General features: G+C 42.1%; 1 protein-coding gene across 3 annotated transcripts in view; it reads right to left on the bottom strand.

The window, feature by feature from the left end:
* Window positions 1-2,002: 2,002 nt before the first annotated feature.
* LOC147008505 (ephrin-B2-like) overlaps window positions 2,003-10,982 on the bottom strand; it is an 86,695-nt gene continuing 77,715 nt past the window's right edge. For 2 of the 3 annotated variants that reach the window (XM_085864438.1, XM_085864439.1), the window contains 3 exons: window positions 6,016-6,108; window positions 5,035-5,163; window positions 2,003-3,819 (listed from right to left, as the gene is read on the bottom strand). In XM_085864438.1, the coding sequence (XP_085720564.1) occupies window positions 3,257-3,819; window positions 5,035-5,163; window positions 6,016-6,108 (785 nt within the window). In that variant the 3' untranslated portion in view covers window positions 2,003-3,256. The remainder of the gene's footprint in view (window positions 3,820-5,034; window positions 5,164-6,015; window positions 6,109-10,982) is intronic. The other variant, XM_085864441.1, reaches the window with a different exon arrangement.

Genomic DNA, 10,982 nt, shown 5'->3' with positions numbered 1-10,982 from the left:
AAAAAGAAAACTCAGTGGGAACCCCCCACAAAATGCGTCTTCTGCATTCCTATTATATAAATGGGTGTTTGTGAGTTGAAGTCTAACGTGTCAGATAATTGCTGCATTACGTACAGCACGTTCCATTGTTCCATTGTTTGCGCAAACCTGCAAACAATAGACTGTTCACTGAAGACAAGTTTCTTTCCGAGTGAAATACAGGTAGCACATGGATGCAAACTACGTGGTTAACCGGCGCCCGACCGCTGCCCCGAACAGCAACTCAAGGTAAAGCAAAGGAGACATTTCCTGGAACCTTTCTTCGGGGATTTGACAGGTCATGGAGTTCGGTTTCTTTTAAAGGAATGCTCTCGTGTTGAACCGATTCATCACACTAACCTGCTTTCATCCTTCCCAAATGAGCTGGAAAAATAAAAAGTGATGGGTTTCCTCCCTACATGGAAAAGTTTCCAATATAAATCTTGAATAAAACTTTTTACCATTTTCTTTGCCATCGATCTTGTGAAAACAGACAAATAATCTTTCAGCCCTGAAACATCCAGTAGAAAATTATGACCCTTTTTCTTTATAAGAACCATAAAGATCTGTCAAAGATTCAACGGTTAAATATAGCTTCCCCTTTCCATAAGTCTTTCACACATCAAACACAGTTTTCTATGCAGGACATCACCTTGAGCTTCTTTCAATAAACCGGGTCTTGCCTTCTGTTAAATTAACTATTCACTGCTCCGTCATCATGCACCGAATCAACTGCTTTTGTGGGGTGGAAGGGGTGGTGAGGGTGGGAGAGGAGCTGGAGTTCCATTTCATTTATATCACAATATCCCAATGTCATAATATTTGTAGATTCATTTCTGGGGTGAACCGCTAAAGAAATCTTGGTGAGAATGGTTTTCTCATGACCAATCACATCAGCTCATCTTCATGTCATTGTGGGGTCAAACAAAAGGAACCCTTTGCTCCTGGATCTCCCGTCATTCTGCTTCATAAATTTTACCGTAATTGCTTTTTTCTGAGCCTCCCCTCTCTGTTCTCACCCGTGGGACTTTCTCATGTCCAGAACATTGCTTCGTTTCCGTTTAGATTTCTTCCACCCCTTCAAACGCAAACATTAGATGATGCTTTATTTATTTTTTCCTGAAGGTCCAATGATTTATGAGCCCCAGTGTGAGCTTTAAAAGAGCTAGTTCACTTATTGTATTCAGTGCCCGAAGGTTCGTTTTGATAAGAGGTCATATACATGCAACGTGTGCTGGGGGGTGAGGAGGAGCTTGGGGATGCGAGGGGGAGATTGAAGGAACGAGAGGTGAAATTAAGAGAATAATTAATTTTTTTTTCAGGGGATCAGTAGGAGGTAGACAAAAAGGAAATAAGATAGTTGGGAGAAGGCAAAGTTATGATAAGGGATCTAATGTGACAAAAAGGAAGTTGGGTGAATCAAACATTCGGCCAACGTGTAAGTTTTCCCCAAAATCGACGAGCAATCCTTTGAGGGCGAATTAGGTTTTTCGTTTTCATCAATGATGATATTATGGTTTAATTTTAAACGTAGAAAACTTTCTTCGGCCAAGTTTATAAAATTATTACAGAACTATAAAAAGAAACAAGTGGGATATTTATTTTTGCAAAGCAAATAGCTGTTGTCGACTATAAAAGTTTATTTCCTCATCACACCCTGATCAAGAAATCCAAAACAATTGTAAGGTAAGGGAAGGTGTTGACCGAAATTTGAGATGACCCAAAGTCAACTGTTTCACTGGCTTCTACCACTTGGGTAAGGGGGTGGGGAGAGGCGTGGGGTGGGGGAGGATGGGTGCCGCTGCTATCCCTAGATCAACCGTTATTGTTGATCTCCTGGGTAAGTGGTAGCACGCAGAGAGAAAACAAGTGATACGTCAGTAAAACAACATACCATGAGTAATGAACTTTCCAAAATAATAATAATATGATAACAATAATAATATAATAATAATCATAACAATAGAGATAAAAATCAAGGCAGTTTAGTGTTTAAATATCAGCGTGTTTATTTGACAAAAATTACCACACGATGTTTAAAACCAGGGATTCCTCTTTGTACAAAAACGTAACAAACAGCGCCTGCACACACTCATGTATGTACAGTAAACACATAAGGCTTGGCTGGGGTAACAGCAACCGGGGCAGGTTTCCCCGCACTCTCTCCCAGCTCCTAAGCAATAACATGTCGCATCGTAAGCCTGTGAGATTCCTTGCTCCCAAAACGGAAAATGTTGTGTGGCTCTTGTAAATGACTTGTTCTGGTTGAATCCACTCAAGTTCACACACTGAATGAATTCGTCAAATCACTTTTTCGACCCTCGCTGCATGAGGGCGAAGACCTCGCGGAGTTCTATCGCCGCCGCCTTTATTATCCTGGCCTTGGACCCACAAGACTGAATAACGAACGGCACTGTGGCCAGTTGGATTTGAATGGAACAGTTTGGCACAGAATAGGGCTATGTTTAAAATAATATTTAAAAAAACACAAGCTTGAACTCACAAGGTGAAAATGCAAATTCAACCCCCCCCCCAATGGCTACCCTTATATTTTGAGTTCTCAATACCTACCCCACCCTTCAACCTCCTCAGACCAACCGCCAACCCAAGCCCCATCCTTTTTCACAGTGCCTTGCTGTGCACGCTCATGGATTGTGCTCCTTACAATATTTCTTGTGCAATTGGTTGGGTAAGGGGAAGGGTGAGGTGAGAGAGAGAGAGAGAGAATGAGTGAGGTAATAGAGTGAGAGCAGGAAGCTGAACGACAGAAATAAAAAATCAACTGCTTGTATTTCAAAGGATGCGTTCAGAGTGTAATTAATCACCAAAGTCAGATTTCTTTTCATGTTTGTCTGGAACACTGAATAGAATTTCCTTCACAAAACCTCCATAGCTTAACATAACAGCAATAACCCAAAAATGTCATTAAAACACTTATAAATAACACAGAATGGAGTGCGCAGGGCAAAGAAAGAACAAGGATCGTCCCGTCGCGTTTAAGGCAGAAACGTCACATCACTGGATGCTGCACTCTAACCTGGGTCTACAGGTCCATAGGAACCAGATTTCAGAGCAGAAGTATTTCTTGAGTCAGCCCCAAAGACCCATAGTCAGTCCCAAGACACAGAAACAGCCGCTGACTTTGGCACAATTGTTACACTCTGCCGTGCCGGCTTCAGGCCTTGTCGGTGACCTGCGGATCTGAGTGGCAACTTAAATGAGACTCCACCCATTGTCGTCAGACTTTATAGTAGACATTTGCAGGACTCTGGCTCTGCACGATGTATACTGGATGCCCGTAGTCCCCGCTGACCTTCTCATAATGAGGGAAAAGGCCACTAAGTTGTGCAAGATCGCCATCGCTGGGTGGTCGCGCCCGCAGCGGAAGAAGTATATCACTGGGCTCAGTTCCACCAAGTACTGCACTGGCCCCTGACACAGTAGCAGCCCGTGGAGCGCCAGGCGTTGACCCAGAGCCCAGTGAACTTGCTACAAGGTGCGTGCCTGAGCCAGAAAACACAGCACCTGGCCCTAACGACATGGCACGGCGTGCATTGGCAAGTGCGGTCAGAGAGTAAGGGCCTCCACTTGAGCGAGTACCAATCGGCCCCCCACCAGCAGCCTTGCGCTGAGGCCGGTGAAGTGCCGTGGCGTGTCGTGCACCACAGCGTCTTCTCATTGCAAAGAGTGCCACGAAGAGTGAAAGCAGCAGAAAGATGACACAGCCACTCGCAATGCCCACAATAAGAGCAATGTCAGATCCGAGGCCCGAATCAGGATCACCAGTGGAGTCAGTCAAACCTTAGGTAATGGCAAAGGAACAGGGTGGTATGAAAGGGTATTATGTGCCCATTTGAAAGCTGAGAAGCAAATCATCTTATCATCATCATATATAGTATCAAATCATAGTTAACAAGCTATACATTTGAGTTGACAAATCAGATCTCATGGTTTTTACCATTAGCTATCCATCTTAAGAGACGAAATAACAATAAGAATGAATAACTAGGTGCTATATATAAATACAATTATTGTTGTTAGTTTTATTATTAGTCTTGCTGGTGAACACTCATGTTGATCTGCATCAAGGGATAGGCAGAACAATGGATGGAATGGACAGGATGTTGATTAAGGTATGATAACCGCCGTGGGAGGCAAGGAGAAGCTGACATTGTGGGTGTTAACCCTTTGGCGGAGCAAAATCGCGTTGAATCCTCTTTTGCTCAGATGAAGGGTTAATGACTGAAACATCAGCATCTTCTTGCTTCCCACGACGATTAGCATCCATCAATCAATGTCCTGTTTTAAATCTATTAAATAATAACAACATACTGAGAAAGCATAACTCATTTTGAAGACTCAAAGTGTTTTTCCTTTTTCAAAACGTTTTGCAGCCAAAGCCATGAATACATTCCAAAGGCATCAGAAAACTTGCCCGCTTGCTGGGAAAAAATGTGTGATACTGGCTGGAAACTACATAAGGAAGGACTAACAGCTGTGCTGAGTTTCGCTGCCGCAGGACCATTTAATCCACTATGGTCGAGGGAAAAACCTTTTCGCTCCACCTCATATTGTACATCCTACTTCCTGAGCTCATCCAGGTCCCAAGACAAAAATATCATGGTAGAACGTCAAAATAACTTCGAACAAACCTTTATAAAAATCTCACATGATATAAACCTGATGACAATTTCATCAGATATGAATCTTTGTAAGGGAAGGGTCACCAGGTTGAAAACTGCTTATTCAAATCTCTCTCTCGCTCTCTCTCTCTCTCTCTGGCTGCTGGTTGCATCATTGGTTGGGACGCGGTTATGCCGCTGATGCAGTGTCCCCCTTACCAGCACACTGGTGCTCATTTTGCCGACCTCGGAAGGATGACAGGCTGAGTCAACCTCCTGGTGTATTTTAATTCAGCGGCCAACGGGGCTTGAACTCAGGACCTTAGGATCCCAAGCCGCCACCCTAACCACGAAGCCAACACCAGGCTTGCTTGTTCAAATGCCTTTTGGTTACCTGTGCGGCCACTATTGTGGATGTTTACATTCGATGTGTGGGTTGGGGACGTTTCTTGGGGTGGCTGTGGTGGAAGGAAAAGTCCTGGAGGAGAGGTCTGAGCAGTCTTCTGGTCAACTTCATTGGGATCTATGGGATTGGGGAATCAGAGCAATGGCTCACATCAATGATGACCTCCAGTTTGCCAGATCCATAGAAGCGCTTAGTTCACCATGTTGGGGGGGGGGGGGGGGTAACAGGTTTAAAATCCACATACTGTGTTGATTTGTCCGTTGTCTACTAATGTCCTTGTAGTTCACATAACGGTACATTGATATCACCCAATACCCCTGTGATATCTCGTCCATGAACCTTCGATCACTTTTTCACAGATGTATTGAGACTCTTTAATTGGAAGAGCAGAAGAACAAGGAGAAAAAGATCAATAGACACAAAGTGGGATGAAGGAGAAAAAAGATGACAAGAACGAATAGAGGCACAACAGTAGGATAAGAGAGAAGTTGTGGGTAAAAGGATGGTCTCAGCAGGGGTCGTGAAGCTAAGAAATAACCGTTAAAAGAGATCCACCTAGTCTGTTGTACTGACAGTCGGAATATGGTGGCCTGCTTATCTACTGTGTGAATTAAACAATCATTCCGAACAAAAGGATAACACGATGAGTGACCAAAAACTCCAGGTAGTTGTTTGGAAGGCAAAGTATACGGTACATGCTGTATGATTCTCACAATCCTTCCCACAGGTCGAATAGCAAACCCACAAACAATATTGGGATATTAATGACTAAATTATCCAGCTTGGCTTTTTCACTTGTATTACAATATTTGCCAAATGGTAACCAGGCATTCCACAAACTGCTTAATTGCTAATCAGCTTAGTACACTAACTTTCAAACTGAATGACAAAAATAACTCAACAAGTTATAAAGAAGAATGCTTCCATGGTTGAGCAAAGCAATCGAATTGTCTGAAACGACCTACTAACCTTGATGGACAGTCAGCATGATCCTCATGCCATGTGAATGGCACACACCGCCCACCTGGTTATCTAGACCCTCCTGGGAACCATTGGAGGTTGCTGTGGAAGAGAAATTGAGAGACAAGTCAAAATTAGTGTTTCCTTCATTCAAAGTGCACTCTTTACATGCCAAGTATTTAAAGAACCTTACATGTGAGGGGCATTCAAAAAGTTTTACGAATGAGATAATCACCAAAATAAGGACAGAACTGCATATATAATTAATAAGAAAAATATTTCCTTACTAATTATTTAGAGTCCTACCTTGATATTGAAAAATAAAAAGTTTACACATTTTAATTTGACAATCATGTGAGTATCTCATTCGTATAATTATTTACGTAAGCAGTTATACGCAACCCCAAACATACACCTCAAATCGCACGTAACAGTGTCATTAAGCTCCAAAAATAACAATACCGTTTGTTGGGTGCAGGAATTGCCTGCTTAACACAACATCGCTGGTTCCATGCATCCTCATCTTGGATTTGGCAAATACATAAATATACAGCCTTTCCAAAAATGTTGTGTAGTGGAAATAATTTATCATTCAATGATCAAGCGCGTTCTGTGACCCGAACTGGTTTGTAAATTTTGTTTGGGTTACGTGTTTGATTGACAACTATCCTATTCAATAAGTCTCGTGTATATATTGCTTTTAAGGCTGCAAAGGGCATTAACTGCATGGAAAAGAACTGTATTAAATCAGTTGAATAATGATGCTTGCTTTTCTGCAGGATAAAAAGGTAGAATGTTAATGATTCTGCTAGATCTTCCACTGAGCGAGCGAGAGAACGGGTGGGCAATGAAGGGGAAATATTGAGCATTGCTTGTAGTTTTACCAACAACCTGAAAGTCAAACCAACAAACCAACAAACTTTAATCACGTCGTTCCAAACTAGACAATGAACAAACTGAAAAGAATGAGAAATACTATTTTTTTTTTTTTTACTAATTACCAATTTTTTTTCACTTTATAACTTTATCAGAAAAAGAATGCAGTTGGCAGCCTTGCCTTATCCAGGATTTTGCAAAACACAAATGTGATGTCATATGTGTGTTCAACAAAATATGGCTGCTTCCAAACAAATTGCGAGGAAATTCAGTGACTTTTATTTAATGCTTTTTACAAATGATGCAATCATATTGAATAAACATCAGTTTTTGCACACTCGCCTCTGAATTGTCTAGCCTGGGTTTGAATCTTGGTCCAACTATGAACTGTCTGCCTGGTGTTTTTCAGGCAGGGAGAGGCATCAATGTGTATGGCGTCCCCCGGATGGATGCTAAATGGGCGTCCTGCCTGCTGGTATTAGTTGGTGGGCGTAAAAGATCCCATGGTGTCCTTCGCACAAAGTAGGTGAGCTATCACCAGCACCCTGAACAAATTCCAAATTCCTCCTCTAACCTACAGGGGGCACTATATCAGCAGCACAGCAATGTCTCCAGTAAATGGTGCCACCTGCAGCCATAGGCAGCATAAGAAAGAAGAAAAAGCTCAGTATATGAAGTTTTACTTTTGTTTCACATTAGTTCTGATAATCAGAAATATTTCAAAGGATATTACCTTCAATTGAAAGCACACCTTCAGCACATAAATAGGTGGACTCAATCAGCAAATGTTTGATTGTTAAAACAAACGAAACCGGAATAAGCACACAAAATTTTACATTACATGTAGCTCTTCATAAAAATTTTAAAAATGAGGTGAGAAAGAAGCGTTTAAGCACATCTGTGAATATATATGATGTATTGCACAGATAAATCTTGCTCATGCCACAGCTGTTGTAAATACTAACATTTCATTTTCCTTGGACTATAAAAAAACGAAATTTGGACAAATACAGCTGACAATCCGTGATCATGTTGTGGGCCGGGGTTCGGTGGCGATAAATGACCACTAGGTGGAGCAGTGGAGTCGTCTCCCACCGAACACCCAGAATTTAGGTCGTCACGCTCGGATAAGTCCGAAAGGTCACGGGTCACTTCGAGGACCGTGGTCGCCAATATTTTGACGGCGTGAGGTCGGGTCCACTTGTCTAATTCCAATTTACCTAGGTACTCACGCCGTCCAACTACCGGGGAAACCACACCCTCGGCCGACTTTGTCCGAATCGAGTCGCTATCACTGACTCAGATCCGGCGTAACCGAGCGGAAGTTATCAAAGCCGCGCCAGACCAAATGAACAATTTACAGCACGAACGACCTTACTAATTCGCAATATGCACCATGCTAGGCCAATGGAGGAAAGCACAGAAAACGAGCTGGTACATTTAACACGGGGGGTTTATTTTACAATAATAATCGGGGAGGGGAGCACACAGAGCAGAGTTATCACGAATAAAAGGCAGGCAATGTACAATGAGCAAGAAAAAAGCACTTAACAATTCTACTTACAGGACGGTGACACACACACACACACACACACACACACACACACACACACCCACACACACACACACACACACACACACACACACACACACACACACACACACACACACAATGGACCTCATGGGTCTATTTTCGGTAGAGCCTGGTACCTCCCCGCCTCGTGCGGTTTCACCGGACCCGCACTTGTGGAGCTCGGAGTCCGTGGACAGGAAAGGGGATCCCAGCTCGAGCACTCCAATGCAAAACACCACGGTGGAACTCGAACCCACGACCCAGACCAAGCTGCACTCGCCACCAATACCGCAGACCGCAATCGCCACGATCCTGCAGAATGCAATCGCCACGATCCTGCAGAACGCACCCTTGTCTGCCCAAAACTGGTCCAGACAACCACTCTACTCTTCAGAGGTGGGAGGGGTCTCTTCTCCTCCCACTCGTCTCGTGATGGGATGAGGGGTTGTCGGATGACTCGAGGTCACCTCCCAATTGGCTAGGGCATGCATGTCCTGCTCGCCCTTCGCTCATTGGCTAGAGGAAACGGTCCATGCCCTTCGTTGGGACGGAGCCTCGATCTGAGGTGTTGGAGGCTCCAGCCACGCCTTCAGCCGAAAACACATGGGCAATGGCAACCGGTCGAGTGCGGGACGGTGGCATTGTTGCAGTGGATGTAGTAGTAGTTGTTGTTGTTGATGAAAAACCTGGCTAAAAAAATAACTCATAGCGTACACATGTAATTCCCATTAGACAGAAGGAAGGATTCTAACTATAAACACATACTTATCGAAATAACTAAACTACAGGGACTCTGACTGTCTGTGTGCAGATGGCTTCCAAATCTGTAACAATCACACCTGTTCCCAAATATGCATAACATACATATGCAGATCTTTTCCAAACGAATTACCTCTACCACCGAAGGTGAAGGAGTTAATGTTTTCACCCCTTTCTGTCTGTTTGTTTGTTAATTGCCGGAATCCTTCGGATTTCGGTAATTATGTTGGTCGGTTGTGTGTGTCATTCTGTGTGTCTGTCTGTCTGTCTGTTTGTTTGTGTGTTTGTTTACCCTGCAGCAGCCACACCGTTTCAGTGATCATGACCAAACTGGGTACAGATGTCGGCCATGGTCCAACTTAGACACTTGTCGTTTTTGGTGAATCTAGGACAAAGGTCAAGGTCAAGGTCACCGAAAAACCGAAATTCTTATTTTCGCTAAAATGGTCGTATCGACTTCAAACCAAATCCAAAATGTGCATCGTCCAATTCTGCATCCAACCATATGTCTCATTGGGGTGTTACACCAACACCCTTCTTAGCGGTCGGGGGTCGAATGTCAAGGGGGTCGGGTCAAAATTTTAAAATTGTGATAAAAACGCCATTTCTAGTTCGATTGACTTCCAAGTTATGATCATGACCAAACTAAGTCCTACAACTCATTAAACAGAAGCACTATCAACTTATGACAACCAAATTGATTTCCAGGTTTTTGTTTTATCAGAGATCATGGAGATATGACAAATTTATTCCGGCAATTCCTTGCTCAACGAGCAATTTCATCTGTTTGTTTGTGTACAGGATATCTCAAAACGTTGTGGACAGATCCGTATTAAATTTTGTGGGCAGGTTGGGTGGGCAACAAGGACGAACTGAATCGATTTTGGTGAAGATGTAGATCCGGATCCGTCTACTAGAATTTTTAAAGTGATTCTTCACCATTGAGAGATCGGACTAAACTGGTATATTGCACAATATCTCAAAAAGTGGTGGACAGATTCGGATGAAACTTGGTGGACACGTTGGGTGTGTGGCAAAGACGAATTGATTAGATTTTGGTGAAGATCAGAATTCAGATCTGGACACGAATATTATTTAATTTTTTTAAGTGATTCTTTACCACTGAAAGATAGAGCCAAAAACGATATATAGCATGATATTTCAAAAATGTATTGGGCCCGATATGTTCTCATGAATCAGGCATTAGGTGATGGAAGTATGTGCTTTACTCAGTGCCCTTCTAGTTTAAGATGTGAACCAGACTCACTGGTGTAATGGTTAGAGCATCCACTCCAAGTCTGGGAGGTTGGTGGTTTGAAGCCTGGCTGAGTCAAACAAATGACTTTAAAAATGGTATGACTGAAAACGGGATGATTTTTAAAATGATTCTTTGCTTCATTGGCTTTATGCTCAGCATTTAAAACAAATACAGCATGGACAAACAACCAGAAGACAAACAACATATTAGGCCATATATATATATATATATATATATATATATATATATATATATATATATATATATATATATATATACATATATATATATATATATATATATATATATATATATATATATATATATATATATATATATATATATATATATATATACATATATATATATATACACATATATATACACATATACATATATAATGTGTATATACAAATACATATATATGTAAATATATGTGTAGATATATATAGGTAGTCATCGACTTACTACCGCAATTGGTTCCGACCAATCGGTCGTAAGTCAACTTGG

Source organism: Eptatretus burgeri, chromosome 18, assembly GCF_056783735.1.
Source record: "Eptatretus burgeri isolate ZD-2024b chromosome 18, Ebu_testis_v1, whole genome shotgun sequence".
Lineage (NCBI taxonomy): Eukaryota > Metazoa > Chordata > Myxini > Myxiniformes > Myxinidae > Eptatretus > Eptatretus burgeri.
Note: the sequence above shows the minus strand (reverse complement) of the source record. Positions and strands in the feature narration are given on the sequence as shown.